Source organism: Nomascus leucogenys, chromosome 23 (genome assembly GCF_006542625.1).
Source record: "Nomascus leucogenys isolate Asia chromosome 23, Asia_NLE_v1, whole genome shotgun sequence".
Taxonomy (NCBI): domain Eukaryota; kingdom Metazoa; phylum Chordata; class Mammalia; order Primates; family Hylobatidae; genus Nomascus; species Nomascus leucogenys.
The window spans coordinates 6,385,978-6,413,380 of NC_044403.1; the positions used below are offsets into that span (position 1 = coordinate 6,385,978).

General features: G+C 39.2%; 1 protein-coding gene across 10 annotated transcripts in view; it reads right to left on the reverse strand.

Annotated features, from left to right (window-relative positions):
• Positions 1 to 27,403, reverse strand: part of PPFIBP1 (PPFIA binding protein 1) — a 542,301-nt gene that overhangs the window by 7,737 nt on the left and 507,161 nt on the right. For 5 of the 10 annotated variants that reach the window (XM_003265637.4, XM_030804628.1, XM_030804625.1 and 2 more), the window contains 14 exons: positions 26,622 to 26,683; positions 23,163 to 23,247; positions 20,294 to 20,448; positions 16,043 to 16,158; positions 15,128 to 15,184; positions 13,784 to 13,844; positions 13,392 to 13,421; positions 10,729 to 10,900; positions 10,233 to 10,265; positions 7,708 to 7,858; positions 7,284 to 7,412; positions 5,665 to 5,815; positions 4,864 to 4,975; positions 4,659 to 4,747 (listed from right to left, as the gene is read on the reverse strand). In XM_003265637.4, the coding sequence (XP_003265685.1) occupies positions 4,659 to 4,747; positions 4,864 to 4,975; positions 5,665 to 5,815; positions 7,284 to 7,412; positions 7,708 to 7,858; positions 10,233 to 10,265; positions 10,729 to 10,900; positions 13,392 to 13,421; positions 13,784 to 13,844; positions 15,128 to 15,184; positions 16,043 to 16,158; positions 20,294 to 20,448; positions 23,163 to 23,247; positions 26,622 to 26,683 (1,403 nt within the window). The remainder of the gene's footprint in view (positions 1 to 4,658; positions 4,748 to 4,863; positions 4,976 to 5,664; positions 5,816 to 7,283; positions 7,413 to 7,707; positions 7,859 to 10,232; positions 10,266 to 10,728; positions 10,901 to 13,391; positions 13,422 to 13,783; positions 13,845 to 15,127; positions 15,185 to 16,042; positions 16,159 to 20,293; positions 20,449 to 23,162; positions 23,248 to 26,621; positions 26,684 to 27,403) is intronic. The other 5 variants (XM_030804627.1, XM_030804623.1, XM_003265639.4 and 2 more) reach the window with 3 other exon arrangements.

Here is a 27,403-nt window from a genome sequence, read left to right on the forward strand (position 1 = left end):
TATTTGTTTCCTCCTTAGTTTTGAGAACTTTATCTGTGGATAAAGTACTTAGGCATTGGCTAAACTGCCCTCTCTATTTCCTTTCAGCAGGTAGCGAAGAGCAAACAACGCTCATTGGTGAACATGATCAAGAGTTGGCTTTCTTTTTTCTTTTTCTTTTTTTTTTTTTTGAGACGGAGTCTCGCCTCGCTCTGTCGCCCAGGCTGGAGTGCAGTGGCACAATCTCGGCTCACTGCAAGCTCCACCTCCCGGGTTCACGCCATTCTCCTGCCTCAGCCTCTCCGAGTAGCTGGGACTACAGGCGCCCGCCACCACACCAGGCTAATTTTTTTGTATTTTTAGTAGAGACAAGGTTTCACCGTGGTCTCGATCTCCTGACCTCGTGATCTGCCTGCCTCGGCCTCCCAAAGTGCTGGGATTACAAGCGTGAGCCACCGTGCCCAGCTGGCTTTCTTTTTTCATCTTTTTTTTTTGGAGAGACAGGGTCTCACTATATTGCCCAGGCTCAAGCCTAGGCCCAAGCAGTCCCCCGGCCTCAGCCTCCCAAAAAGCTGGGATTACAGGCATGAGGCACCGCTCCTAGCAAGGCTTGGTTTTCTGAACTAAGGCACATCATAAGTTTTGGGGAAAATCAGAACAGTGCTCTTGTCATACTATTCCCTGACCTTAATAACTCTCTAGTTCTAAATTATGTTTTAGTAAGGACCTGTCTGCTATTGAATAGCTCTAGATTATTATGGTTTATCTAGCAGATATTGTGAACAATTTTGGCAAAACTATATCAATAGGTGCAAAGATTTTGGTCAGAGTTAAGGAGAGAAGAAAAATGAAGTTATAAGTATCACATATCTATATTACCAATCAACCCCTTCAAGGAAGAATTTTCACCAGTCTGTGGCTCTTGGGAATATTTTCAAATATACCAAACACACCAAAACAAATTTTTCAAACAAAATTTCAGAAGAAGGTGATATTGGGGGCAGTGTAAAGATAAGCACCAGTCTACTTCCAAACGCACCCAGAAAATAAACAAGGAAAACATCCATTTTAGACACACCTTTCTGATAAAACATTTCTCATGAAAGAAAGAAAAAAATGTAATCTACTACAGAGATATTTAATAAAAATATTAATCAGTTTAAATCCTTGAGGCTACTAACTGGGCAAAAATGATTTCCTGAAGTTTTTCTGGAGCAATTCCGTAAAAGCAGTGTCTTAAGACATGTTAGAAAGAGTACTTATTTTAATCTAGGATGGAGACACCCATTCCAAACGTTTCAATGTGGGCTGTTTTCATCTAACTAGTCTGTCAACTTAAAAAAATATCTGAATGAACAATGTTTACAGTGTGATTAAAATGTTAATTATTTTTGAAATTCTTTATACTTTGAAGGATTTTAAAAAGAAACAGTTTTATTTTATATCAAAACAGACTTTCTGGGTGATTTTCTTCCTAATTTTGGATTTTTAAAAACTTTTTATTTTAAAATAATTTTAAATTTGTGGAGGAGTTGCCAAAGATAGAATAGAATTCTGTATACCTTTCACTCAGCTTCCTCTAATGTTAACATCTTACATAATCATGATTACTTTCTTCAAAACTGAGAAATTAATGTACAATTGACTAAATTGCAGACTTTATTCACAATTCACCTGTTTGTCCAGTAAGGTCCTCCTCCTGTTCCAGGATCTAATGCACATTAAAACACATATTTTGTGACTTAGGACTTCTGGGGTCAAATTTTCCAGGGTCATTTACTCTTTTATAGCCATTTCACAGATGCTTCTTGCGATTTTAAGCTTGAATTTGTTCACATTCTCAGGGGGAACTAACTCACACTTAGATAGGGAGGCAAATATTTACTGAAAGTGTTCTAGCCATAATCGTGAGCTATTAAAAGCAGGGATCTTGAAACAGCTTGAGTTCAAACTCTCTATGACTTTCTTTTGCTAACTGTGGAAACTTGGTTACCAAGTTACCCAATCTCTGGATTCCTTCCTTTATACATGTAAAAAAGTAGGGATAATAATAGTATTATAATACTATAGATACACAGAGTATGTGTGTGTGTGTGTGTGTATGGATACACATACACATATATACAAACATACATATATGTGTATATGTGTGTATATATATACATACTCTATGTATCTACAGTATTATATGTGTGTATAATACTATGTATATATAGTATTATATAATTATATAATATATATGTGAAGAAATTCAAGCTTAAAATCACAAGCAGCATATGTGAAATGGCTATAAAAGAGTAAATGACCCTGGAAAATTTGACCCCAGAAGTCCAAAGTCACAAAATGTGTGTTTTAATGTAGTGTCCTAGATTAGATCCTGGAACAGAAGGAGGACCTTACTGGAAAAACTGGTGAAGTGTGAATAAAGTCTTCAGTTTAGTTGATTGTATTAACATCTACGTTAATTTCTTAATTTTGATGAATGTAATCATGATTATGTAAGATGTTAACATTAGAGGAAGCTGAGTGAAAGGTATACAGAATTCTATCTTTGGCAACTCCTCTGTAAATCTAAAATTATTTTAAAATAAAAAGTTCTAAAAACTTTTTAATATCTATTATATACAATATAATAATATTAGTAATATTAACTAAAAGGGTTATTGAGAATCCAGTATTAATATGAGCAAAATGCTTAAAAGGATGTTTGACACATAGTGAATGTGCAACATACTACACATGTTAGTATTATTTCACGCAGGTTTACATGATGTGCCCATCAAGGTAAGGGGCTTGGGTTCAATGATAGAGAAGAAAAATCCATGAACTGAACTCCAAATTTTTTTGATATTGAGAAATGCCTACTTAAGTTGGCTGTTTAAAACTTGCTACTTACTTGAAAAAGATCATACTTAGGGTAGTTAGGTCTATAGCCTACTTCACAAAAAGCTGTTTAAATAAAAGAATTTTAGGCTGGGCACTGTGGCTCACGCCTGTAATCCCAGCACTTTGGGAGGCCGAGGCAGATGGATCTCCTGAGGTCAGAAGTTCCAGATCAGCCTGGCCAAGATGGCGAAAACTCCATCTCCACCAAAAATACAAAAATTAGCCAGGAGCAGTGGTGTGCACCTGTAATCCCTGCTACTTGGGCGGCTGAGGCAGGAGAATCACTTGAACCCAGGAGGTGGAGGTTGCCGTGAGCCGAGATTGTGCCACTGCACTCCAGCCTGGGCAACAGAGTGAGACTCTGTCTCCAAAATAAATAAAGAAAGAAATAAATAAATAAAAGAATTTTAAGTAGAACATGGCCGGGCTCGGTGGCTCACGCCTGTAATCCCAGCACTTTGGGAGGCCAAGAAGGGTGGATAACGAGGTCAGGAGATCGAGACCATCCTGGCTAACACTGTGAAACCCCGTCTCTATTAAAAATAGAAAAAAAATTAGCTAGGCGTGGTGGCGGGTGCCTGTAGTCCCAGCTACTTGGGAGGCTGAGGCAGGAGAATGGCGTGAACCCAGGAGAGGGAGGTTGCAGTGAGCCGAGATCGCACCACTGCACTCCAGCCTGGGCAACAGAGCGAGACTGTCTCAAAATAAAATAAAATAAAAATAAAAATAAATAAATAAAGATAATTTTAAGTAGAACATTAATAGTGTTATGGAACCTAAAACAAGGTTCTCCAGGAATCCATCTTTCCCACTGCTGTAAAGCAGGGAATAGTCCTACACATTGGTTGGAGGTCTAGAAATGTACAATAATGAAGGAACCAGAGTGGAAGTCCAGCCTTCCTCCCTCCTCCTTTAACCCCAGTAACTCCTGCTGTAGCAGAACTGGGCTGAAGTGAGACGGGTGATACGGTTTCAGGTAACAGTTGTCCAGAGTGGAAAGGTAGGGAGAAGACAAGTCCTTGAAGATGTCAGGTCAAAAGGGTGGCTCTTCCAAATGGCCATTGCACATAGAAACCCGTAACTTAGAGATAGCTTGGGCTTAAAAATTCTACATTCTATTTAAAAAATATATTTAGGCTGGGCGTGTTGACTCATGCCTATAATCCCAGCACTTTGGGAGGCCGAGGCAGGCAGGTCACTTGAGGTCAGGAGTTTGAGACCAGCTGGCCAACATGGCGAAACTCCGTCTCTACTAAAAATACAAAAAAATTAGCTGGGTATGGTGGCATGAGCCTGTAGTCCCAGCTACTTGGGAGGCTGAGGCAGGAGAATGGCTTGAACCTGGGAGGTAGAGGTTACAGTGAGCTGAGATCGCACCATTGCACTCCAGCCTGGGTGACAGAGCGAGACTCCATCTCAAAAGAAATAATAAAAAAAAAATCTTTATGAGATATAATTTGCATACCATAAAATGTACCCATTCAAAGTGTACACTTCAGTGTTTGCATTGTTGAATGTATTACATATAAAATCAACCTTCTGGAGAGCTTAGTTTAAATTAAGCTTCACTTAGCTTAAATTGGGGTTTCAAATTATCCCAAGCCTGTTCAATCACAATTACCAAATGCTACAACTTCAACTTCATGGGAAATATGCCTGCCACTCTCAAGTTCAAGCAACAGCTTCAAACTCTGGCGGAATCACTGAAAACACTGTGTTTGGCTTACTCAATTTCTGTGTTTTTCAGAGAAAAAAAGTTTCCCTCCCCCAAACCCCAGGAGTGAGTCACTTACAACAGTCATGTAATGTAGCATTCGACCATCAACCCGTCCTTCATCAAACTGGGTCTTATATTGAGGGAGGCCAATATCATCCAACCATCCTAAAAGAGAGAGGCCAGTGTTGCTACCATGCCACAAAACATCTGTTCTTGTGATTAAAAAGAAAAAGCAACTATGTATATAATTATTTCATTTTGTTAGAATAAAAACTTCTTACTAGTGACCCAGTTGAAATCCAGCTTCCCATGATTGGTTTCTTCTTCAGATCCCAGGGCTTGGAGTGCCAGCTGGAGTTTCTTTCGATGAAGTGAATGCTTGATTCCAAGTTCCTGAAACAATAAGCATTGACTTTATAATTCTATCTGTATAGGCTGGGTGCCACTGGCAAAGGATGCAAATTTCTCCAAAATGAAGCTAGCATTAAAGACCCAATTCAATACTAAATTATAATCCTAACTTGGGCTAGTAAAGTGTTGTTGAACACAAGGTCCCTGAAAAGCCAAGACCACCACAATTATCTCAGGGGTGTGTTAGGCATTCCCTAGTGACTCATTTTCTTTGTAAGCTAGGAACTGTAGCATGCATAAAAAGAATTTGACTCTTATTTTGTACAAAATATTAAATAATTGGGAAGAAATGTTAAATAATTAGACATAAATTGTAGGGTGCTTTTTTTTTCCTTTTGCAAAGTGAAGTTAATTGCATATCTTACACTGAGAAAATAGGCCAATGATAAAGCCATACAATGATTTCGAGAAATATGAACTTAATTATGCTTATGGAATTATTTTTCATTAAAATGCCCAGTGGCTTAAGTGTTCCATAAGGAATCATCAAGACCAAGTCCTCCCAAGACCACCAGAAAAAATATGCATGAAGCAATTGAAAACCCAAACTTCTGTTTAGAGAGTTTTTTACTGGCTTCACTCATGGCTCTTTCTGGACTATAAAACAACCCTATATTCATACAGGCTTCTTCTCAGTATCCATTGTGTGAACAAAATAGAGAAGCAGTCACCTTCTCTAGATCTTGTTGAGAAGCCTGCAAAAGCGTTTGGCCAGATGCAATCCAGTGCTTGCCAGAATTCAGGTACGAGCCCAAGCCCTGTTCCATCAGCCAACTGCAAACCTGCTCCTTGGTCCACTTGGCAAATGGCATATCCAAGTCACTACAGGAAAATGAGTAATTGCATGAAAAATAATCCAAAGCCAATCGTGTGGCTTATCATTAGTTTTAAACAACTATACATTCAATAGACATGGAAATTCCCTGGTGATACACATTTGACCATGAAAAGCTTAATCTTTAGTATACATTGGAGGAACAAGTGGTTGAAAGTTATCTTCTAAGACCACTGTCTTCATTTCAAATAAAACCACAGAAGATTTAATGTGATAGAGCAAGAACAAGTGCTACAGAAAAAGACTAAATTGGACAAACACAAGTCACTGTATCAGTTTCAACCAATGTTGTTTGAAGATTGGATTCCCAAACAGGAAAGAAACTTAAGTCTAATTTGAACTAACTTTAGCAGAACTATGGTTTATTTCCATATGGTAACCAATGAGAAGAGGGCAATATGTTGTCACTGAGTGTAGGAAACAATCAAAGCAAAATTCCCGTTTTCTTTTACTTAGATACACGAATAGTGTTCTTGTTCTGGGGTGGGGGCAGGGTGCGGAGGGGAAGATGAATGGTTTTTTTTTAAATAGCATAGAGAGCTCTACTGTGTTCAAAGACAACATATGGCAAATGAAGTTGTTTGGTATTTGAAGAAGGCCAAAGAGAGTTTCCTCCTTGATGTAACCTATGTCCGGTGTTCCACCTGTATGGGAGGGGCTATATTTAAAGGGTTTCTAGTCAGTCTATTATACTGTTAAAAGATTTGGTATCAATGCCTTGTACTTTATGTTTGGCAACCCCACCCTTTTATGCACAGTGAGTCAATGTAGTAGTTCTAAGCCAGCCCTAAACTTTGGTAAGAGTGTCAGAGCAGTTCTTAGAATCTTAATGGATAAAATATGATATAGTCCTGATAAATATAAGGATTCTGATAGCATTTTTGTCTTTAAGTGCTTTCATAGATTCTGTTATATACTAATGTTTCTTGAGTAGTTATTATCTGCCAGATATTTAACACATATTAACTTATTTAACCTTCACGATCAGCTTTTGGGGCAGGTACTAATTATGATGATGAGAAGACTGAGGCACAGAGTGTGGAAGCTGTTGCTCAAGGTCACCCAGCTGGTAGAAAGTGGTAAGGCCAGAAAGCAAATCCAAGTGGTCTGATTCTAGAACATAATCTCAATCACTATGCTATCCCATCTTTCCAAAGCTATGCTTTAGAGTACTTATAATTACCATCTATGTAAAATTTAAGTCTGAAAGCCATTCTAACACACATGCTGCTGACACTTCAGCTCTGGCCCTCTCCCTAGTTCGCACAGCCCTCACCTTCTGTATGTTCATCAACCATTGACAAATTGCATTGCTCTAAAGATGATGGCCCCTTTCACTAGGCACAGCATTAAGCAATGACTTTGTTTGACCCAATGGCAGTACTAATACTGCAGGACTCATGAGGCTATGATGCTTGGTAGAGATGCAAAAGTCTATCAGTTGGCTCTTCTTACCTGTTAGACTGTCCCAAGTCTCGAGACCAACCCAGTCGGGGCCCCGCGGTTGCCCTTGTCCCTCCCCTTTTGAATTCAGGCTCAGACATGTCATCTGGGTTGAATGTAGTTGATTGACTTCTCCTAAGTCTGAAGAAGACATAACACGCGTGGCCAGTATTAGACCTGAGGAGACCTTACACTTGTTAATCAGAACATTTTTAACTAGTGCACCTACTGGAACTAATCCTCTTTGTGTCGTTAACATAGACATTTAAATTTAAACTTTAACTAAGACCCAATGAGTTAATAAATCCCACATCACAATCCAAACTTCCTTCCATAAGAGGAATACAAAGGCCTTACAAAGTCCATACCCATTTCCAGCCACTTTTAAGCAACATGTAAGACAGGGCCCACTCCACTTGTTCACTGCTTTACTTACTTTCCAAAGAGTTTCATGATACCTCTGGATTTCTTTTTGGAATCTGGAGATGGAGGCGGTATCTGGAAGGGACTGTTCCTCTGTGAATCTTTTGGCCGAGAAGAAGCACCAACCAGATCTAGGTGCTCTGCTGTCTCTTTTTCTGTTTCAGCTACTCCAAGAGCAGAATACAGACAATGAATTTTAAAATATGGAATGAGCATGATGTTAATCTTCTTGGTTCTAGAACTGTTAAGAATTCTTCTGTTGGTCTATAAATCAGTGATTTACAAACAGCACCTTGTAAATATTAGAAATGGAACACACATATATGTTCTGCTCCATAGTTTACTGTGTGTAAAGTTAATAAAATTACAGGCCCGTTGGAGATTAAAAGAGTGTGATAGGATTGCCACATTCTTTCCTTGAGTGATTTGAATTCATAATGGAATTATTCCCAATTTTTTCATAGCATGCGGTACTGCTGATTACCTGCTACATCCTTCAAAATCATATCCTTTCGCTTCTTGACGTGACCACTCTCCTACATCTGTCATCTGATAGTGTCTTTGCTGTAGCACTCCTGCTTTTTTTTCTTCCCCCATGCCACTTTAAGATTATGTTCTAAGTGCCCTCTAGAGGATCAAAATCTCTGGGCCTAATCTCTCTCTCCAGGCCCTGTATCTAAATGCCTGTGATATTCCCAATTCAGTGTGTCGGGACATCTGGGACTTCACAAACTCATCCAATTTCCCCGAGAGTCTTTTTCTCTCTTTAAATTTTTTTTTTGAGACAGAGTCTCACTCTGTTTCCCAGGCTGGAGTGCAGTGGCACGATCTCGGCTTACTGCAACCTCCGCCTACTGGGTTCAAGCAATTCTCTGCCTCGGTGTCCCAGGTAGCTGGGATTACAGGCACCCACCACCACGCCTGGCTAATTTTTGTATTTTTAGTAGAGATGGGGTTTCACCATCTTGGCCAGGCTGGTCTTGAACTCCTGACCGCGTGATCCACCCACCTCGGCCTCCCAAAGTGTTGGGATTATAGGCGTGAGCCACCACGCCCGGCCTCCTCTCTTAAATGGTCTTATTTGATATTTGGTTACTATTAACTAATATTGTCCCTGTTACTCTAGCTCAGACTCTATGTCATTTTCCTTTTACTTCTTCTCCTTTGGCATTTACATCAAATCAGTTACCCAGTTCAAGCAATTATTTATTTATGAAATGTATTCCAATCTATTAAATCCTAAGCACTGAGAGAAGAATGAACTGGATATGCCTAATTTTTCTTTTGACATAAAGTAAGTGCCTGTTGATTTTACCTTAAAAGAATCACATCCACAGTTGCCACTCTCAGATCTCCAAGCATTAACTATTTCAGTTCTTTTAGCTGTCCCTTAGTGGACAATCCCATAGCAAACACAAGGGCTACTGCTGGCTTCAGTGTGAGATTTTAAACTTTATAAAAGAAAGTAAAGGTTGTACTAAAATCACAAGAACAGTGTTTCAGCAAGATCTATGAGTTGCAGAAAGTTGATTTTTCTACAAAGCAGAGCTGTGATTATAGGTTATAATAAGCGGCATTTACCTCTTAGCATTAACAAAACAGTTCTTCTAAGAAAGATGCAAAAAAAACCTATTTGAAAATAGTTGTCTGAATAGATCAGTTTATTTTATGCATCCAGTGTTCATTCTAGACATTTATATCTATAGAGAGAGAAGTTCCGTTTGCTGGTCCATGTGAATAGATAGGTGGATATCTATACAAGGTAACAGCACCTTTTGGAAAAACCCAAAGGAACTTTCCCAATTCAAATCCTTCAACCATGATGGGTACAGGTGCCCCTGAAAATGCTGCCTAGCTTATCCTTATCTTAAAACTACCGTATTTCTCTTTTTTATTTTGAGAACTTTTTTTCCCATTTGTCCCCTGCCTTACAAAGAGGAAAACTGAGCTGCCCCTCTTCTAAAATCACTTTGGGGGGTAACGCCTCAGATATCAAGTAAAGTTGCTTCTGTCATCACTAAATATTATCTCCATCTTCAAAGTAATAAAACGTCAGAAGAATGTTCCCCTAAGAGAAGTAAGCCTAAAACTATAATATTCAATGTCTTCTATAAACCTCCCTATATGGCTAAAAAAGTTTCTTTTTGGAGGCTGGGGGAAATGTAAGCATGGAGAATGGACTGCAAGGACCTGGGAGTTAGTGTGTGGTAATATGCACTTCAAGGCTGGAAGAGCTGCAATGTACAATGCCAGGACATTCCTGCCCTGCACTCTGAGGGATGCTGCACACGCCTAGGCCCTCTCAAAGCTATTCACACAGTGAGTGTTACTAGTATTGGTTAAAACAGCATTTAGGCTTGGAAGCGAAGCCTCTACAGAGTCCTTTTTAGCGGAAGGTAGAAAGAACACTCTGGAATAGAGAACTACATTTTCTGATTGCTGTCAAATCGCTTTCTAGAGATCACAGATGCCAAGAGCAGGGATTAGATTGGTTTGGAGCACAGTGCTGGTGAAGGCTGGCATGCAGGGGTACAATACCTAAGGTGGGAGCACTGGCACTTCGTTTACGATCTTCAGATATCCCAACAATGCACACAATCACACGCAGCCCAATGGAGAGAACACAGAGATGACAAAATGAAACACAGATCAGACTCCTCCTCGCCAAATACACACCGTGAAGGAGAGGCATGCGGCACACTGTGCTTCTGATGTTACACACAGGCTCAGTGTCAATGTTAATTTATCCACTATCACAACAGATGGGAAACTCCATGATGAAGTCAAAGGGAATCATGATTTTAGGTCTTTCCACTAAGTTTATGCCGCAGGAGAGAGCAGGGTGAGAGTCTATATATCTTCACAACACTAAATTAAATCCACGGAGGCATTTTTTGCTAAATTCCCCCTAAGTCATTCACTTTCATTTCTGAGAAAGAGAAATGAATCAATGAATGAAAGAATAAGGGAAGGGAAGACACTGCTCTTTTCCTCCTTGTGGAAGAATTAGGGCAGGCATTTTGGCCATACGTACCCAAGTTTGGTGCACTTGCTGTTCTCTTGTTACTTTTGATTTTAAAAAAGCCCCGGCCAAAGGAAGATCTGACTTTTCGAGTGCCGAAGGGGTTGTCATCCATGGAGGTGTCCTGCCCTGGGGGTCTGGGAGGAAGGGTCCCAAATGGCCTGCTTTCTGCTGGAGCTCTGTCCTGAGAGGCAGATAAGAACAGTGAAACAGCTTTCAGGTGCAGTATCCTTAGCACATGCCAGGCTAACAGCAAATACTCAGGCCACATCCGTGAACTAATACATTGATCACCAATGTCAAATGCCTTATCAGAAGTTGAAAAAAAATCAATTCTGAAAGCTACTTAAGAAACAACAACAAAAGCAACAAGGAAAACATGTTCATCACTAATCTAGAATCAATATGTTTAGGGCTTTAAATATTTAGGATACAAAAATTCTTAAATTTTGTTTGCCTCATTCCTCAAAAGACATGGAGACATTACATAACCAGAATAATAGCAGATTTCTAACTTTTCTAACAATTCTGACACGGATTTAGCTATAATACAGTTCATATTCTTATATTATAACTATGTCAATAGAAGCCCAATATAATATTAATTATTCTACAAAGCAGGGCATTAGTTCAAACTTCTATACCAGCAGTATAAGGAGATTCTATTCCAGTTATTTAAAATATTCTCCTCAAAGAATAAGAAAATGAAGGCACAGTGAGCAACTTTATTTTGAGCTTTTTGGTTCTCCGAATTGGCAATTAGAGCTGGTTGTAATACAGTATGTTATATTATTTTAGTATTTATACAAAGATGCTTTGCCTAGACCAATGTCCTGAAGTGTTTCCCCTATGTTTTCATCTAGCAGTTTTATAGTTTCTGGTCTTATCCATCTTGAGTTGATTTTTGTTGATTTGGTGACAGGTGGAGTCCAATTTTGTTCTTCTACATATGGATATCTAATTTTCCCAGAACCATTTATTGAAGTGGGTGTCCTTTCCCCACTGTATATTCTTGGCACTTTATACAAAGATACTTTTGTCTTCTTATTCTCATTTCTCTAATAATTCTTTCCCTCTGTTTCATTTTTTGCAGAAGTAGAAATAATTCTTGCCCTCTGCTTCTTTTTTTTTGCAGAAGCAGAGAAAAGGGTGAGGGGATATAGGTATTTTAGGTGGTTATTTTACTCTATATATCTACAGCTCATAGAAACCAAAAGTTTACGGATGGCACAATTTAGTGGTATTATTATCCATGGCTCAACAATGACATCAAAATCATATAACCATTTATTGAACTGAAAAGACAAAAAGGATTTTAATTATAGCTGTCGCCACTGGCTGCTTTGTCAATTCTGTCCACATATGACTCAGGCACTAAGAGCCAACCGTCAAGAGACTGGATCTGGAAGTAGCATATCAGGCTGTAATCTTTGCAAGGTTAATGACAGAAAGTCAGAGGACAGAATAGGCACAGTGGCTCATGCCTATAATCCCAGTACTTTGAAAGGCAGAGGTGGGAGGATTACTTGAGCTCAGGAGTTCAAGATCAGCCTGGGCAACATAACAAGATCTCATCTGTACTTAAAAAACAAAACAAAACAAAAAAACAAAAACAGCCCAGTATGGTGGTGCATGCCTGTAATCCCAGCTACTCGAAAGGCTGAGGTGGGAGGATCACCTGAGCCCAGGGAATCGAGGCTACGGTGAGTTATAATTGCACCACTGCACTCCAGCCTGGACGACAAAGTGATACCATCTCAAAAAAAAAAAAAAAAACAAGAAAATCAGGGGAAAGAAGAATCGAGCACATGTTGATGACATCTTTTTTTTTTTTTTTTTTTCGAGACGGAGTCTCGCTCTGTTGCCCAAGCTGGAGTGCAGCAGCGCAATCTTGGCTCACTGCAAGCTCTGCCTCCCAGGTTCACGCCATTCTCCTGCCTCAGCCTCTCCGAGTAGCTGGGACTACAGGCACCCGCCACCACGCCCGGCTAATTTTTTTGTATTTTTTTAGTAGAGACGGGGTTTCACCGTGGTCTCGATCTCCTGACCTCGTGATCCGCCCGCCTCGGCCTCCCAAAGTGCTGGGATTACAAGCGTGAGCCACCGCGCCCGGCCAGATGACATCTTTAAACATACCAAAATGTTTGCTTTAGATGGACACCAGGTGTATAAGCTAATGGTAATCTAAGAAGGGCTTTTGAGGAGGTCTAAGGAAGCTCAGTTATGGTCATTAGGAACCCAGTAGCATGACTGGGAGATAATGGTTTTGTTTTTTAATAACTTATTGAAGTGAAATTCATAATAAAATTAACAATTTTAAAGTGCACAATTCAGTGGCATTTAGTATATTACGATGTTGTGCAGCCACCACCTCTACCTGGTTCCAAAACATTTCCATCACTCGAAAGCAAAACCCCTTACCTTTAAACAGCTTCTTCCCATTCTTCCCTCCTCTCACCACTGGTAACCACCGATCTGCATTCTAGTTCTATAGATTTATCTGTTCTGGATATTTCACATAAATGGAATCATATAATACGTGAACTTTGTGTCTGGCTTCATTTAGCGTAATGTTTTAGAGGTTCTGAAAGTTTCTGTCTACTGGAGACATTTAAGCAATTTACATGTAATGGAAGTAGAAATATTTTTGCATTGTAATTTGGACAAAAAGTTACCTCTGAAGTCTTCTGAATAGATTCCTTTTCCTGTTCAAAGCAATAACAATAGTTAAGGTTGTTAGGGAAATCCTTTTTATAATTCTGAATTTGTCTCATACAACTCCATAAGTTAAAATAATTTTATATCTACTTCTAAGCTACAAAATCTTAGTATTGTTTATTTTCCAAAATGTTTTATTAAAGTCCCCATTTTTGGTTTTACATACTATTTTCAATCCTTCATATTCATACTTCTTAATATTTACTATTAAACCTAATATCTAATAATTTTCCACTACAAACCACAAGCTCTTTGTAAGAGTTTTATTTGCAAAAAGGGAAAAGATGAAGATCCCTAAATAGTTTTTTCTCAGGGTAACAGACAAAAAAACAAAAAACACAGAACCCACCCCATCAGATGTCTCTTTCTTCAGATTGCCCAGGCTGCTGGACTTTTGCAGACTTGTAGTTCTAAAAATAACAGTAATAACAATTAATAATAAGTGGCTCCAGTGCCACTGTTTCTAAGTAAAACATCTTGGAAAGCAACTAAAATTGCGTGTGGGTTGAATCCTGGTAATAAAAGACAATCTGGAATCACGCAGTCACTTATGTGCTTAACTAAATGACAACATTTAGTTCTTTTAAAAGCAGGGGTGATTAACTGTCCTGCCAATAATTCTAACTGTCTTGCACATGTTAGAAGAGCTGGAAAAGCACGTAGGACTAGCCTTGTGATGTCAATATTCGAAAACAAAGCAGTGTTTTCCATGGACTAGTGCTGCGTCCTCTGCATGTACTAGGAACTTTAAAAATACTCATGTACTATTTATATCTAATCCTTCTAATTAAAGTAAAGAATGGAAGTTTTACTTTTCAATTCACAAGGGAATCACTTTTCTGAGTCTGGCAAAGCAATTCATTTTATAGTTCTAATTAAAGCATAGTAGAGGAATCCCTAATGCTGCCCATAATAATTCATCTACTATCCTAGCAAAGGCAAAGAGACACTATAAACATCCAGAGACTTTCTCTTTCACATAATTAGTATTCAATTACATAGAGCTGGTGTTACTGAAAAATTGAAGGTAGAGATATGTGACCAGTTTGGACAGAGTGACAGAGAAGTAATGTATTTGGCTCTACGAAACAGAATAATATAAATATGCACATTTACAAACTTTCAAAAGGCATTTCTTCTGTATTTAGGTGTATTGCCAGAAGTATCAACTACCAAATAAAGTAAAAGATAATAGTGAGAAAAGAAAAGATCTCATTTTTGAGTACTGCTCTGAAAATAGACTTTCCCAATTTAATCCAGACTTTAACTTGGATAAACACAGATAATAGGTCAGTTCATAAAACTGAAAGTGCAAAAAAACCCATCTCAGCTTTGCCAGCATCACATCATTCCCTGCGATGCCTTCCTACTGGACTCAAAATATGTCAGTGCAAAAATGAATTAAAAGCATTGAACTTCAAATGAAAACTGATGAAGCAAGGCTAAAGACCTGCAAAACCCCAGCATGAGATCTGCAAAACCCCAGCATGAGATAATAGCAAATGAGAAATTATTTCTTTGTAAACTTACAGCTCCCCACCTTCACCCCCACCCAATTATTACAGCTACATTAATTTATTCAGTAATTTAACAGCCTCGGTCATTTGGGTTTATATTAGTAATTGTTAGTATAACAGAACTCTCTTTCTCTAGCCTCAATCACATTTTTCACATTCAATAAAATGTAACTTACAAAAGATTATCACACAGTTGGGTATCAACAGTGGCACCAAGGATTATCTTTCCATCACTAAAATGTAAAAAACAAAAGGTATTTATTCACTTCATGAATAAAAGACCATATATGTTCTAAGTGAACAGATAAGTCAAAAAATTGTGCAAAGGAAGCTATTTCTATTTTTTTTAAATGTCCTATTTTATTTGACCTAAAATAAGACTAGACAATTTGGGAATATGTTGGCAAAACATTCTATTTGCTTAGAGACAAACTACTGTATCCTTTTCCTGTCCCCTTCAGACCCATCCTTCAAATGCACTCACAGCACATGACTGTGACTATTTAGTTTACAATCCTTTGACAGTTACCTATGACCTCAGATATAAAAATCTTTTTTTTTCTTTTTGAGACAGAGTCTCGCTCTGCCACCCAGGCTGGAGTACAGTGATGTGATCTTGGCTCACTTCAGCCTCCGCTTCCTGGGCTTATGTGATTCTTGTGCCTCAGCCTCCGAGTAGCTGGGATTACAGGCCTGCGCCACCACACTCAGCTAATTTTTGTATTTTCAGTAGAGATGGGATTTTGCCATGTTGGCCAGGCTGGTCTCAAACTCCTGGTCTCAAGTGATCTGCCCACCTTGGCCTCCCAAAGTGCTGAGATTACAGGCGTGAGCCACCACACCTGGCCAAGTTCCTTAAAATCTCTTTCTAACCTGACCACCCTACCTCCCCAGCCTGATCTCTTATTATTTCCTGCTTCACACCTTTTATTTCCATAATACAGAACTGATTACAGATCCCCCAGTGGATGTCTTGCTGTTTCTTGCTTCTCTAGGTAAAAATTGTGTCTGTAAATAAATGCGATACATCCTTGTCTCTGGCTGATCTACTTTTTTGAACATTTATATTGCACTGTTAATAAATGACATACTTTTCTTCAAATGAAGTCTCTGGCTTAGGAGTCAACTTTGATTTTTCAGAAGTTTCCATGTTTATAGTTGCTGGCAGTAATGAAGGGATGGAAACTTGCGAGATGGTGGTATGGAACTGTAATGTAATTATAAAAAAAAAATCAATCAATCAGTCAATCAAAATAAAACACAAGCCACAGAGTAATTAAATAAACATAAGAAAATTAAATGGTCTATTGACAAAATCTCATAATCAGTGTTCAGAACTCCATAAAATGATTTCAGAATATAAATATCTATGTAGAAGAAGTACTAATCAAGGAAATCATTCTGGAGGAAGGAAATTTTTTAACTTGGCTTTGAATAAGACACTGAATATTGTGAATAAGACGGTATACCATTAAATAAGTTAATGGTAATTTTTTTTCTTTTCTTTGAGACGGTGTCTTGCTATGTTGCCCAGAATGGTCTCGAACTCCTCGGCTCAAGCAGTCTCCTGCTGTAGCCTCCTGAGTAGCTGAGGCTATAGACATGTGCCACTGTACCCAGCTAGTAATAGTAAATCCTAACAACCTTAAGCCCTGGCTGAAATGTTGGTTCTGACACACTTGCCTAAGTGATCAGTGATCTTAGCAAATCACTTCGCTAGGCATCCATCAGTTTTGCCCTCTGTAAAATAAGAATGACAATGCCTACCCTGCAGGTTGCAATGATTTAACGTAAGATTGGGTAACATGTTTTGCTTTCAATACTCTGTTATTATTATTATTATTATTATTATTATTTTTAATTTTTATTTTTTTGAGACAGGGTCTCACTTTGTCACCCAGGCTAAAGTACAGTGCTGTGATCATGGCTCACTGCAGCCTTGAACTTCTGGGCTCAAGTGATCCTCCCAACTTAGCCCTATCAAATAGTTGGGACTACAGGCATGCACCACCACAGCTGACTAATGTTTAAAATTCTTTTGTAGAAACAGGGTTTCCCTGTGTTGCCCAGGCTAATCTGGAACTCTGTGCTCAAGCAGTCCTCCTGCCTCAGCCTCCCAAAGTGGGATTACAGGCATGAGCCACTGTGCCCAGCGAAAAGCTCCATTTCTACTTTAATTTCTACTACTAATCTTATATGGAACACTGGTAAAGCCAGTTAATTATTATTCTATGTGCGTACTAGTTGACTAATTTCAATTAACATAATTGATGAAAAGTGTAATAAAACCAATTACAATGGACTTTGTGGCTACCACTTAAAACACTTTGCTTAATGATAATAATAATATTACAGCAACAAATAAAATGCATAACACATTTTCTCAAACAAATGCTTTGTGCATCCTAAGGAAGGAGTCTGTGAAATAATTTTAATACTTCGGTTTTCAATAATTTTTTACAACTGTAGAGCAGTTAGATTGTGGGCCACATCATAAATGAATAAATGAAAAATATTTCAGTAAAAAAAAAAAAAATGAACAAAGTTTGCCACAGTGAACTCCTGCCAGTCAACCAGTGACAGTTCTTCACTTCTGAAAGCTGCCTGGTAAGGACTCACACCAGTGAACACACATCTACACGCCAACCAGTCAGCAACAGTCTCACCTTAGTAACCACACATCTACCGTGGACGTCGATTCACACTTGCCTCAGAAAGTCCACCAATCCTTGAGCTCCAACTGTCCCAAAAACCCTACATATGATCAGCTGGAAGAGAATGTACTTGACCGGGAACACTCACTTACTTAAGTAAGCAATACATTCAGCTTTGTGATTTTTGTTTCTGTTATTCACTGGTGGTCTCATCCTTTAATGCAATAAAAGGTTATAAAATGTGAAGTCATATTATTATAAAGTAGGAGATTACTTCACTGTCAATTTTTTCAGTTTGAATCTTTATGATGAATCCTGGGCAACTTACTTAGCCATCATCGCTGTTTCCTGAAGTTCATTTGTCTCTTGAGATTCCTAATCATGGGGAAAATATAACTATACTAACAGATCTATTTTCTTGATCTTTTTCAAACTCTTAAGACTTTAACTCCAAACTCAGATCCCCCTCCTGGCTTTTCTTTAAAAATGTGGCTGAACTCCCTCAATCCTCATCAAACCATTCGTGTTACAAACTTAAAACCTGTAATTAAACTACAATTCACATAGCAAAGACTTTTTCTAAAAGGATATGAGATTATTTGGGTGTACCCTACATGTAACACAAGTTCTATAACTGCAGCAAACTCACTGGCTGTCAAATATTATTTTTGCTTTCAATATAAATATATATCTAACAATTAGAGGATATTTTCCACCAAGTATTTCTTATTCCTTAACTAATTCCTTGATTAATGAAATATTTCAGCCCTCTCCCACATTTAAGAGAGAAATTTTCATTGTTTTCTCCTTGAATTCATTTTCATTCAGTTCAAATTTCATCTTCGCATTGTGTAATTATCAGCAACAGATATAAAAGTAAAAATGCCACTTGGTTTCTTCTCACTACCTATAGTAAAATGTGAGAAGAGAAATGACCAAAAAAGGAACTGCTAAATTAAGGAAGCCAAGATTGTTTAAACAATGAAACTATTTCCCATTCCCGGTCTCTCTAGACAAAAAAAAATTACACTAAAATTAAGAAACAGTTTCAGGGCAAAGATCAAGCACAAGGGTTATCAGGAAAACATGGTCTTCAGGTGAGCCAAGGATGTGGCTGTAAAACCCTTTGCTAAGACCTCAGGATGGACTAGACTAGAATCAAATAAAAATAGAAAAAAAAACCTTAGGAAGATTTCAGTAGTGCTGTCTCATTGAACCCTGAAAAATGATCAAAGGCTCTAAAAATAATGGGATGTCCCACTGCAGCCTTACAGGGAACCTTAGCTAGGGACAGGCTTATGGTGAAGATAACTGTGGATGTGTTCTTCTGTAATGCAGTGAATTATAACGTGATTCGTATGAAATTCTAAATGTTTAAAGTATTACACCAAATTAGACTCAAAGGGACAGAGATAATGGAAAACGAAGCGATGAATGTGGATATCTTTGGGCACTTTTGCAGGCACAAAACTGAGAAAACTACTTATCTGCAAATATAGGCAAAGGAAGGATGACTTAGAGGCAAGAGCCAATAGCCCAGAGGACTGGCAACACGTGCCTGGCTGGATTTTGGAATTGCTATGGACTGGTGACACCTGTGACCCTTCCAGCTCCCCTTTTCTAATGGGAGTGGCTACTGCAGTTACATTATGCCTACCCAACCATTGTATGGGTGTGTGGAGGGCAGATAACTGTCCTTGAAATCTGCAGCTCTTTATTTCAATGAAACAGTCCTCAAGAAGCTATGCACAAGGAACTGTACCTGAGGAGCTTCACCCACATCTCGACCTGGTCTGGGTGACAAGATCCTGGGATGCTGACGCCTCACTGGAATGAGGCTTAGGGGTCTTCGGAAAGGGGGCGAGTGTATTTTGCATGGGAGAGGGATGTAAAGCGGTGTAGCCAGAGGGTAGATTATATTTTGCAAATATGGTTGCACCAATATATCCCATCCCAAGTGTCCTAACAATGTAACGTTGTCACTTGTTCATCAAGAGGTAGGTTCTATGTTTTCTCTCCTTGAATCTCGGTGGGCTGTAGGCCTGTGGCTACAGCAGAAGAGATGCCATGTGATTTCTGAGATAAATCATAACAGGTGATGCAAAGTTGCCTGGGCCTCTTGGAATGCTCACCCTTAGGACTGTGAGGAAGCCAAGTGGTCACACGTAGTTGTTCTAAATGGGGCCTCAGCTGAGGTCCCAGCCAAAAGCCAGCCTCAACCACCAGACATATGAGTGAGTTAGCCTTCAGATGACTCAGGCCCAGGCCTTCACGCCACTCCAGCTAATGCCAAGTGGAGCAGAGACGAGATGCTCATGCTGAACTCTGCTAAAGTGCAGAGTCATCAGCAAAAGAAATGCTGTCATTGAAGCCACACAGTTTCAGTGTGGTGTACAACAGATAGCAAACAGATTTTCATGCCAGTCTGATGCAAAGTAAGGAGTGTATAACTGTTTACTCCTCTCCAGTTGCGTCTTCCAAGTCTAAAGAAGTCAGAAGAAAATTTTATTCAATTATCTTTCAGAGTCACCATCAGAAGTGGCCAAAGTCTATTTATTTATGTAACCTCACTTGAGTTGGTAATGGAACTGAGAAAGGAACCCATGTTTTTCATGTTATGAGCAGTGTTTTAACCTTCAATAACACAGTCTCTTCAACACAAAGGAAATACTGAAAGTCTATTAATACCTCTTCGGGAACACTTGTGTTAAATGGGTCACGACTGGGAGATCCCGTTACTGGAGTGGGTGATGGACTTCTCTCCAGATCACTGAAACCCTGTGCATCCAGCAAAGAGGAGAGGGAACTGGAATTGAGCAGATCCTCATATTCTCCATCTTTGCCTAGGAAAAGACAAAGCAAAGAGAAGACAACAGCAGCTTTTGATTTATATTTGGCTTTTACAAGAAGATAAGAATCCCAATTATAATGAATATAAAATTTTTTCTGATCCTCAAAAATCAGAGTCAGCTTCTCCTGGCAGCCGTTGAAAAACAACAACATAGGACCTAGGAAACAGCATTTGAAACTAAGGCCAGGGGCTCTTGGGCCACAGTGGGTACCTGTGATATTAATAGACAAAGTCATACTTGATACATTGACTCATCAGATTGAAAGAAAATTAAAAGTTAACTTTTTCCAACAACTCTCTTGTAACTTTGTTTTAAAATCAGGGGCTTACAAATTTTAGTGTAGAAATATTCAAACTGAAGAATACCTGGTACAAAAAACAAATTCCGAATAGCAACAAAGTCCCATTTAAACAACTTAGTTTTCATCACTGCTGTGCTCTTGAAAAAACATAGGAAAACAGAAAAAACAAAAAGACAGATGACCTTCGATCTCTCAAGAGGATCCTTTTATGCCATTTTAAAGCAAAAAACGTCTGATGGAAAAAAGCAACCACATATTCACCAAAGCTGCAAACTTGATAATTTTTTTTTACATCTTAGAAATCAAAAGGATTAAATGGCGAACAGCACAGTGCCAGATATTCTTTTTTAAAAATAGAAAAAAAGATAAACTTAACACTCTCTAATCTACAAATAATATGAAATGGTAAATCATATACTTGTTTAAAGATCTTAATCAGACCACAGCTTCTTAATTTAGGTTTCACTAGAATGTTATTCTAATTTTATCAGAATTTGGTGTCATTAGAATTGTATGAGGATTAACTAAATATAACTCCTAGTGAGAAATCACTGTTTATACAACTCTTTATTGGAACAGAACATAGTTTTCAAGGGTTTAAGAAAATCAGTGCTGCTGTACATCGTTAAAAACTACCTCTTTTATTTACATGTTTGTATGCACAGGAAAAAAAGCTAGAAATAAACAATACACAAAAATGCCAATAGTGATCATGCCAGTGCAATTATGAGTGATTTTTATCTCTTTTCTTTATTTTCCAAATGTTTTACAATATAGTCTAATTAAAGGAATTAATTTTTTCTGCCTTGGTTTTAAATGTAAGAATTGGACAGTTGAAATTCTATAAAATCAAACAACATTTTAGATGCCATGCGTATGTAAAAATTAATCACTTACAAATTTGCAATATTCCATAGGATAGAGACTGTTCTTCTGAAGGCATGGAAAATGCTGAGTGATGAGAATTGCTAGTCAACACTGATTATTAGAGGTTCATTTGCTCACTCAGATATTTATAAAATCGATTACGCCAGACCCTGTGTACAAATTTTTTTTTTCAAAAATCCTGATCCAAAGCAGGATTTTCCTTCTCTGTGAACTCATCAAAATTAAAATTTCAAAATCTGAGTGCTTCATGGGGACATTCCAAAAGAATTGTTTATATCCAGTGCTTATGTTGAGAGCAAATAACTCTATTTATGCTTTGCTAAAAAACAAGAGCACTTTCAAATTTCCTCCACATTTGAGGATGGCCAATTGGCCCATCTGCAGATAAAATAATAATAAATACAACAAAGCACACAACTCTCTTTATGTACGTGTCTTACAGGGTTTTTCTGAACTCACCATGTTCAAAGCTGAACTCAATCCCCCTTACCCAGCCCAGTGTTCCTCCTCTAGGCTTCCCCATATCAGTCAATGGAACCATCATCTACCCAGTTGCTTTAGTTGGAAATGTCTTTCTTGATTTCTTCCCCCTTCTTCTCTATCTCATTACACCACTGTGTCAATCCACCATAACATATTCCCAATCAGCAACTACCAGATTTTTTCACTTGGAATACTGTAAATCTCTGAATTGGTTTCTGCGGCTCCCAATACTGCTCACTTCCCTCCATGGTCCACGTGTTACCAAGGTCATGTTGCTGACATTTTTTTTTTTGAGACTGAGTGTCACTCTGTCGCCTAGGCTGGAGTGCAATGGCGCAATCTCGGCTCCCTGCAACCTCCGCCTCCCGGGTTCAGGCGATTCTCCTGCCTCAGCCTCCTGAGTAGCTGGGACTACAGGTGCCCGCCCCCACGCCCAGCTAATTTTTTTGTATTTAGTAGAGACGGCGTATCACCATGTTGGTCAGGCTGGTCTCTAACTCCTGACCTTGGGTGATCCACCCACCTTGGCCTCCCAAAGTGCTGGGATTACAGCCATAAGCCACCACACCTGGCCACTGCTGACTTTTAAAACCCTTCAGTGAGTCCCTCTGCACTTGAGCAAGAGCTTAACTCCACCCCTTGCACTACCAGCGGTTGCCCATCATTACGGTCTCATCTCCTCCCCTCTCCCCCCTGCCCACCACCTTGCAGTTGCACTGGTGTTCTTCTTCTTACGCACGCCACATTCTTTTCCCCCTAGGCTCTCTGCATATACTGTCGTTTTTCTCTCTCTGGAATGCTATCTCATCAACTCCTTAGAGAGGCACTCCCCAACCAATGACTCTACAGTACACTCACTCCTCAGGCTGGACACTTTCTGGCAGAGAACAGTTGCCTAATTGTTCAATTAACGAATGAGCTACCTAATTTGGGACAATGTGTATGATCCAGGAAAGAAACTGAGGCCAAATGTGTAAGTTTATAGCCACTTAGAGTCAACCAAAGTAGAAAAACTTTTAGAGCTACACTCTACCTTTTTTACCTTGGGCCAGTACCACCGTATCTTGCATTTTCTTGTACCTGTTCAGGCACTGTCGAAGATCTTCTATTTTCCGATCCTAGGAACAAAATAAATTACAATCTTTAATCCTATGTTCTTAAAAGAGTAATAGTAATTGCTTTTACATAAAGAATATCCATGATTCTGCCAAGAGAGCATTTTAAAAAAAGAATAAGCGGATGTGAATTATTTACATTATTTAAAGAATAATTCTAAGCTTTAGGAGAACTGGTAATAACTAGACTATGTTTCCCAAATACATTAAAGATATGGGCAAAGTACCTCTAAATTTAGAGATCCTATCCTTTAGCTGCCATCTTTAAACAAACAAAGACAAAACAAGGTAATAAGATACAACACAAAAAAAGAAAAAAGTCAGCTTCAATTACTCTCCTCTCTAAGTCAAACCTTGAAAGAAAGACCCCCATCTTCTGTCTTTATTAGCCATCATTAATCACCATCTGGCTTCTCCCCTCTCAAAACATTCTACCAAGGTGACCTCCTGTCTATTAAAAACAGTGAACACTTTTCATCCTTTTTCTTTTTTTTTTTTTGAGACAGGGTCTCACTCTGTCACCCAGGCTGCAGTGTAGTGGTACAATCTTGGCTCACTCCAGCCTCAACCTCCTGGGCCCAATTCACCCTCCCAGCTCAGCCTCCTGAGTTGCTGGGAGTACATGCATGCACCACTATGCCCAGCTCATTTTTGTATTTTTGTAGAGATGGGGTTTCACCATGTCGCCCAGGCTGCTCTTGAAATCCTGGGCTCAAGTAATCTGTCCACCTTGGCCTCCTGAAGTCCTGGGATTACAGGCATGAGCCACCATGCCCGGCCCCAACCTTTTTCTAATGTGACCTCCATATGGCACTTGACTGACCCCACTCTTTCCTTCTCCTTTTACTTATCCATCCACTCTTTCTTTTCTTCGATTTTTATTTCTCAATCCTTTGACCAGATAGCTGTTGAACTTCCATAACCCCCATTACTTCTTGGACTATAAAATGCTAGAGCTTCCAGGTTCTGTCCATGACCGTCTTTGCTTTTCCCATGTGCTCAACTGTGTTATGAAAATGGCCTCCCTAGCTCCTCCCATTCTCATTCTGGGCCTGGCCATGTGGCTGGCTTTGGCCAAAGAGATATCAGCAAATGTAATTCAAGCAAAGGCTTGAAAAGCATTTGCCCTTTGTGGCTGCCCTGTGGTGTGGCTCTAAGGAACCCTGAGGAACTATGTGAAGAAGTCTAGTCTAGTCTACTGGAGGACGGGAGACCATCTGGAGAAGAGGCTAGTCCTCCCAGCTGGGGCCAACCTAAACCAGGCTGCCAATCACTGGACATGTGAGTGACACTATCCTAAATTATGCATGCAGTCTCATCTAAGCCACCAGCTGACTGTAGACGTCAGCTAAGCCAGCTGAGATCAGAAGAATCACCTAGCCAACTCACAGAAGTACAAGAAATAATAAATGTGGCCTGTCACAAAGCAAAAGCTAACTGACACATCAACTGTGGCTTAGTCCCCACCAATCTACAACTCCACATTTCTCCTAAAATTGATGGGTCTCACTCCCCACTAATCTATATTTCTACATTAATCCCAAAATTTAGATTCATGTTCCAACTTTCTGTAAGAAATCTCCTTTAGAAAGTCCCATAAGCATATTGAATAGACTATATCTACAATTAAGCTCATTCTTTCCCTTCAGTACTTGAGCCTGTGCTTGGATCTCCTTAACTCCTTAAGAGCACCATCCATTCACCCAGTTGCCCAAACCAGAAACTTACTCTCGTTTTTCAAATCCAGAGATCTCAAATCTTGTCAACCTGTAAATGTCTCTAAAAGCTCTTCCCACCTTACCACTTCACTGCTATTGCCTTACTTCAAGCCCTCTTCATTTCTCACCTATTTTAACAGACTCTTAGCTGTTTACCTGTCTTCACTCTCCTGTTCTGCTACCAGAGTTAGCTTTCTAAAATGGCAATTTAATCATGTCACTGCCTACGGCTTACAAGCTAAGACCCTAAATCAAGAGCATGGTGTACGAAGTGGCCTGCCCCCTGACTCAGCTCTGTGGTCATCCCCATGACCCTACTCCAGCTGCACTTCCTGTTCCAGCACAATCCCAGCATGCACTGCGCTGTTTCAAACCTGGTCTCGAGACAAGTTTTGATTCATGGACCCTTTGCCTAAGAAGCCTTTATTTTCCTGATGAACAACTCTTGCACTTCCCCAGAATTTGCTCAAATATGTCCTCTTTGACGTCTTCTGAACCCCCGGCCCCACAAGGAAGTTATATTACTCTGGGTGCTCCTATAACAGTTTGAGCATTTCATAAGCCCTCATTCAACACAGGGAGTTTTGTTTGTTGTTGCTTTTCGAGGGACAGAAATGAAAACAAAATGAATTTCAGTGATTTTTTTAAAAATAAAAGTTATGGTGGGCAGCTTGCTAATTACTTTTTATTCAATAGTGGGAAACATTAGCAAAAAGGAACCTATATGAGTAGGTATGACAATCAGTTTATTTCCAGGCAATAAAGAGCAAATAAAGAGAATGCAAGGCAAAAATAAACAAGGAGATAAGAAAAACAGAATAGTCAAGACTGAAAGAAACTTACAACGGGAGAAAAAGATCAAGCTAAAGTTCTTTGACATTTTGTTGTTTTTTACTTCCTTGAAATTACTCTTCTTTTTGGGAAAATGTCCCCTGGTTCTGTTCATTCAGGCAGATAAGGGGAGAGAAGTTCTGATGACATCAGCTGAACACAACTGCGGCTGCCTGCTAGATACGTGGATGGTCAGGTAAGCCACGAAGGAACCCATTGCTTTCGTGCAGTAACTGCATCCCTGCCCTTAGCAGGATGAAACATCAGATGTGGATAACAAGAACCAAATGGCGGGGGGAAACCTGTGGAAACCTTGGAATGCAGGCAATGTAGCTAACGTAAAGCCCGTGCCGCTGTTTGCTGGTATTTTATCTCTCAGGAGAGCAGAGACAATCACAGATGTGAAACAGGCCAGGAGTGTAAAGGAAATAATGAGTAAATGGAGGACAAAACCAACATGACCATGAAGCTGAGGCTGTCAAGCTAGCTCCTTCAGGACCCACAGGCCGGCCCAGAATTTTCAGTGCCCACAGACAGGAGGTACTATGGAATGTATCCTCTCTCTTACATGTCATGTGAATATGTGGACCTGATCAGAGAGTTTGAACATTTTCTGAATTCATGGGGGCAGGAGTTCTCAGTGGAGCCAGTGCAGCTCCTCCCTATTCCTGTGCATACAGCCCACCTGGGAGTGTGCACACCTGCCCCTCACTCCTAGCAGTGTTCTGGGCATGTTCTTTTAAAATGGGATAGCTCATGAAACTGCATGGAATGGTCAAAATGGTGTTAAAAAACATCCACACGTATATTTAAATTTCATCTGGATACCTTTTCTTCATTTGCTGCCATCAAAGACTCCACGGCTTTTTTCATTTTTTGTACTTCGATGTCTGAAAATAACATCAAATCAGAAGTCAGTTTAGTTCACATGTGTGACAGTGATAAGAAGTTATTTACTCTCCAGACTGAAATATTTTAAGGTAAAGATGTTAATGATTTCTTTCATTTATTCTTTAAAAAGGGCACATTTAACACCCATATTCTCTTTTGGAAAAATCTGAAAAGATGGACATCTTCTACCTCACCTGAACAGTCGCCACTCTAGAAAGAAAACAAGGGTGTGTGAGAACTAGCTATCCTCTCTTAAAGCAACAACAGAATCTTCATGAGAACACTGAAGATGAAATTTCAGTGCTATAGTAATAAAAACATAATGTTTTTAAAACAGGAATCTATAAAGCAGTGCGTGAAAGCCATGAATGGTATATATAATGAGAAAAGCAGAGAAAATGATAGTTATAACCAAGATAGAGGCATGAATGAATGGTAAGCGCCTAATGGCTTGTAGTATTTACATCAGTAGTCATGCTAAGAAGCTGGTTGTAGTTCCATACGTAAGGATAATAAGTACTTTGCTTCATCTATAAACTTCATTTCCAATACTACCTTAAGATAGATTTCAAGACATAAAGGCCAAAGTAAGCTGAATGTGATTCTCCTTAAAATTTGATATTCAAATACAAAAGCGTGTTACTTGAATAATAAAAAAACTTTAATATTTTAAAGATGAAAAGTCACTCCAGGGCCTGGTGCGGTGGCTCATGCCTGTA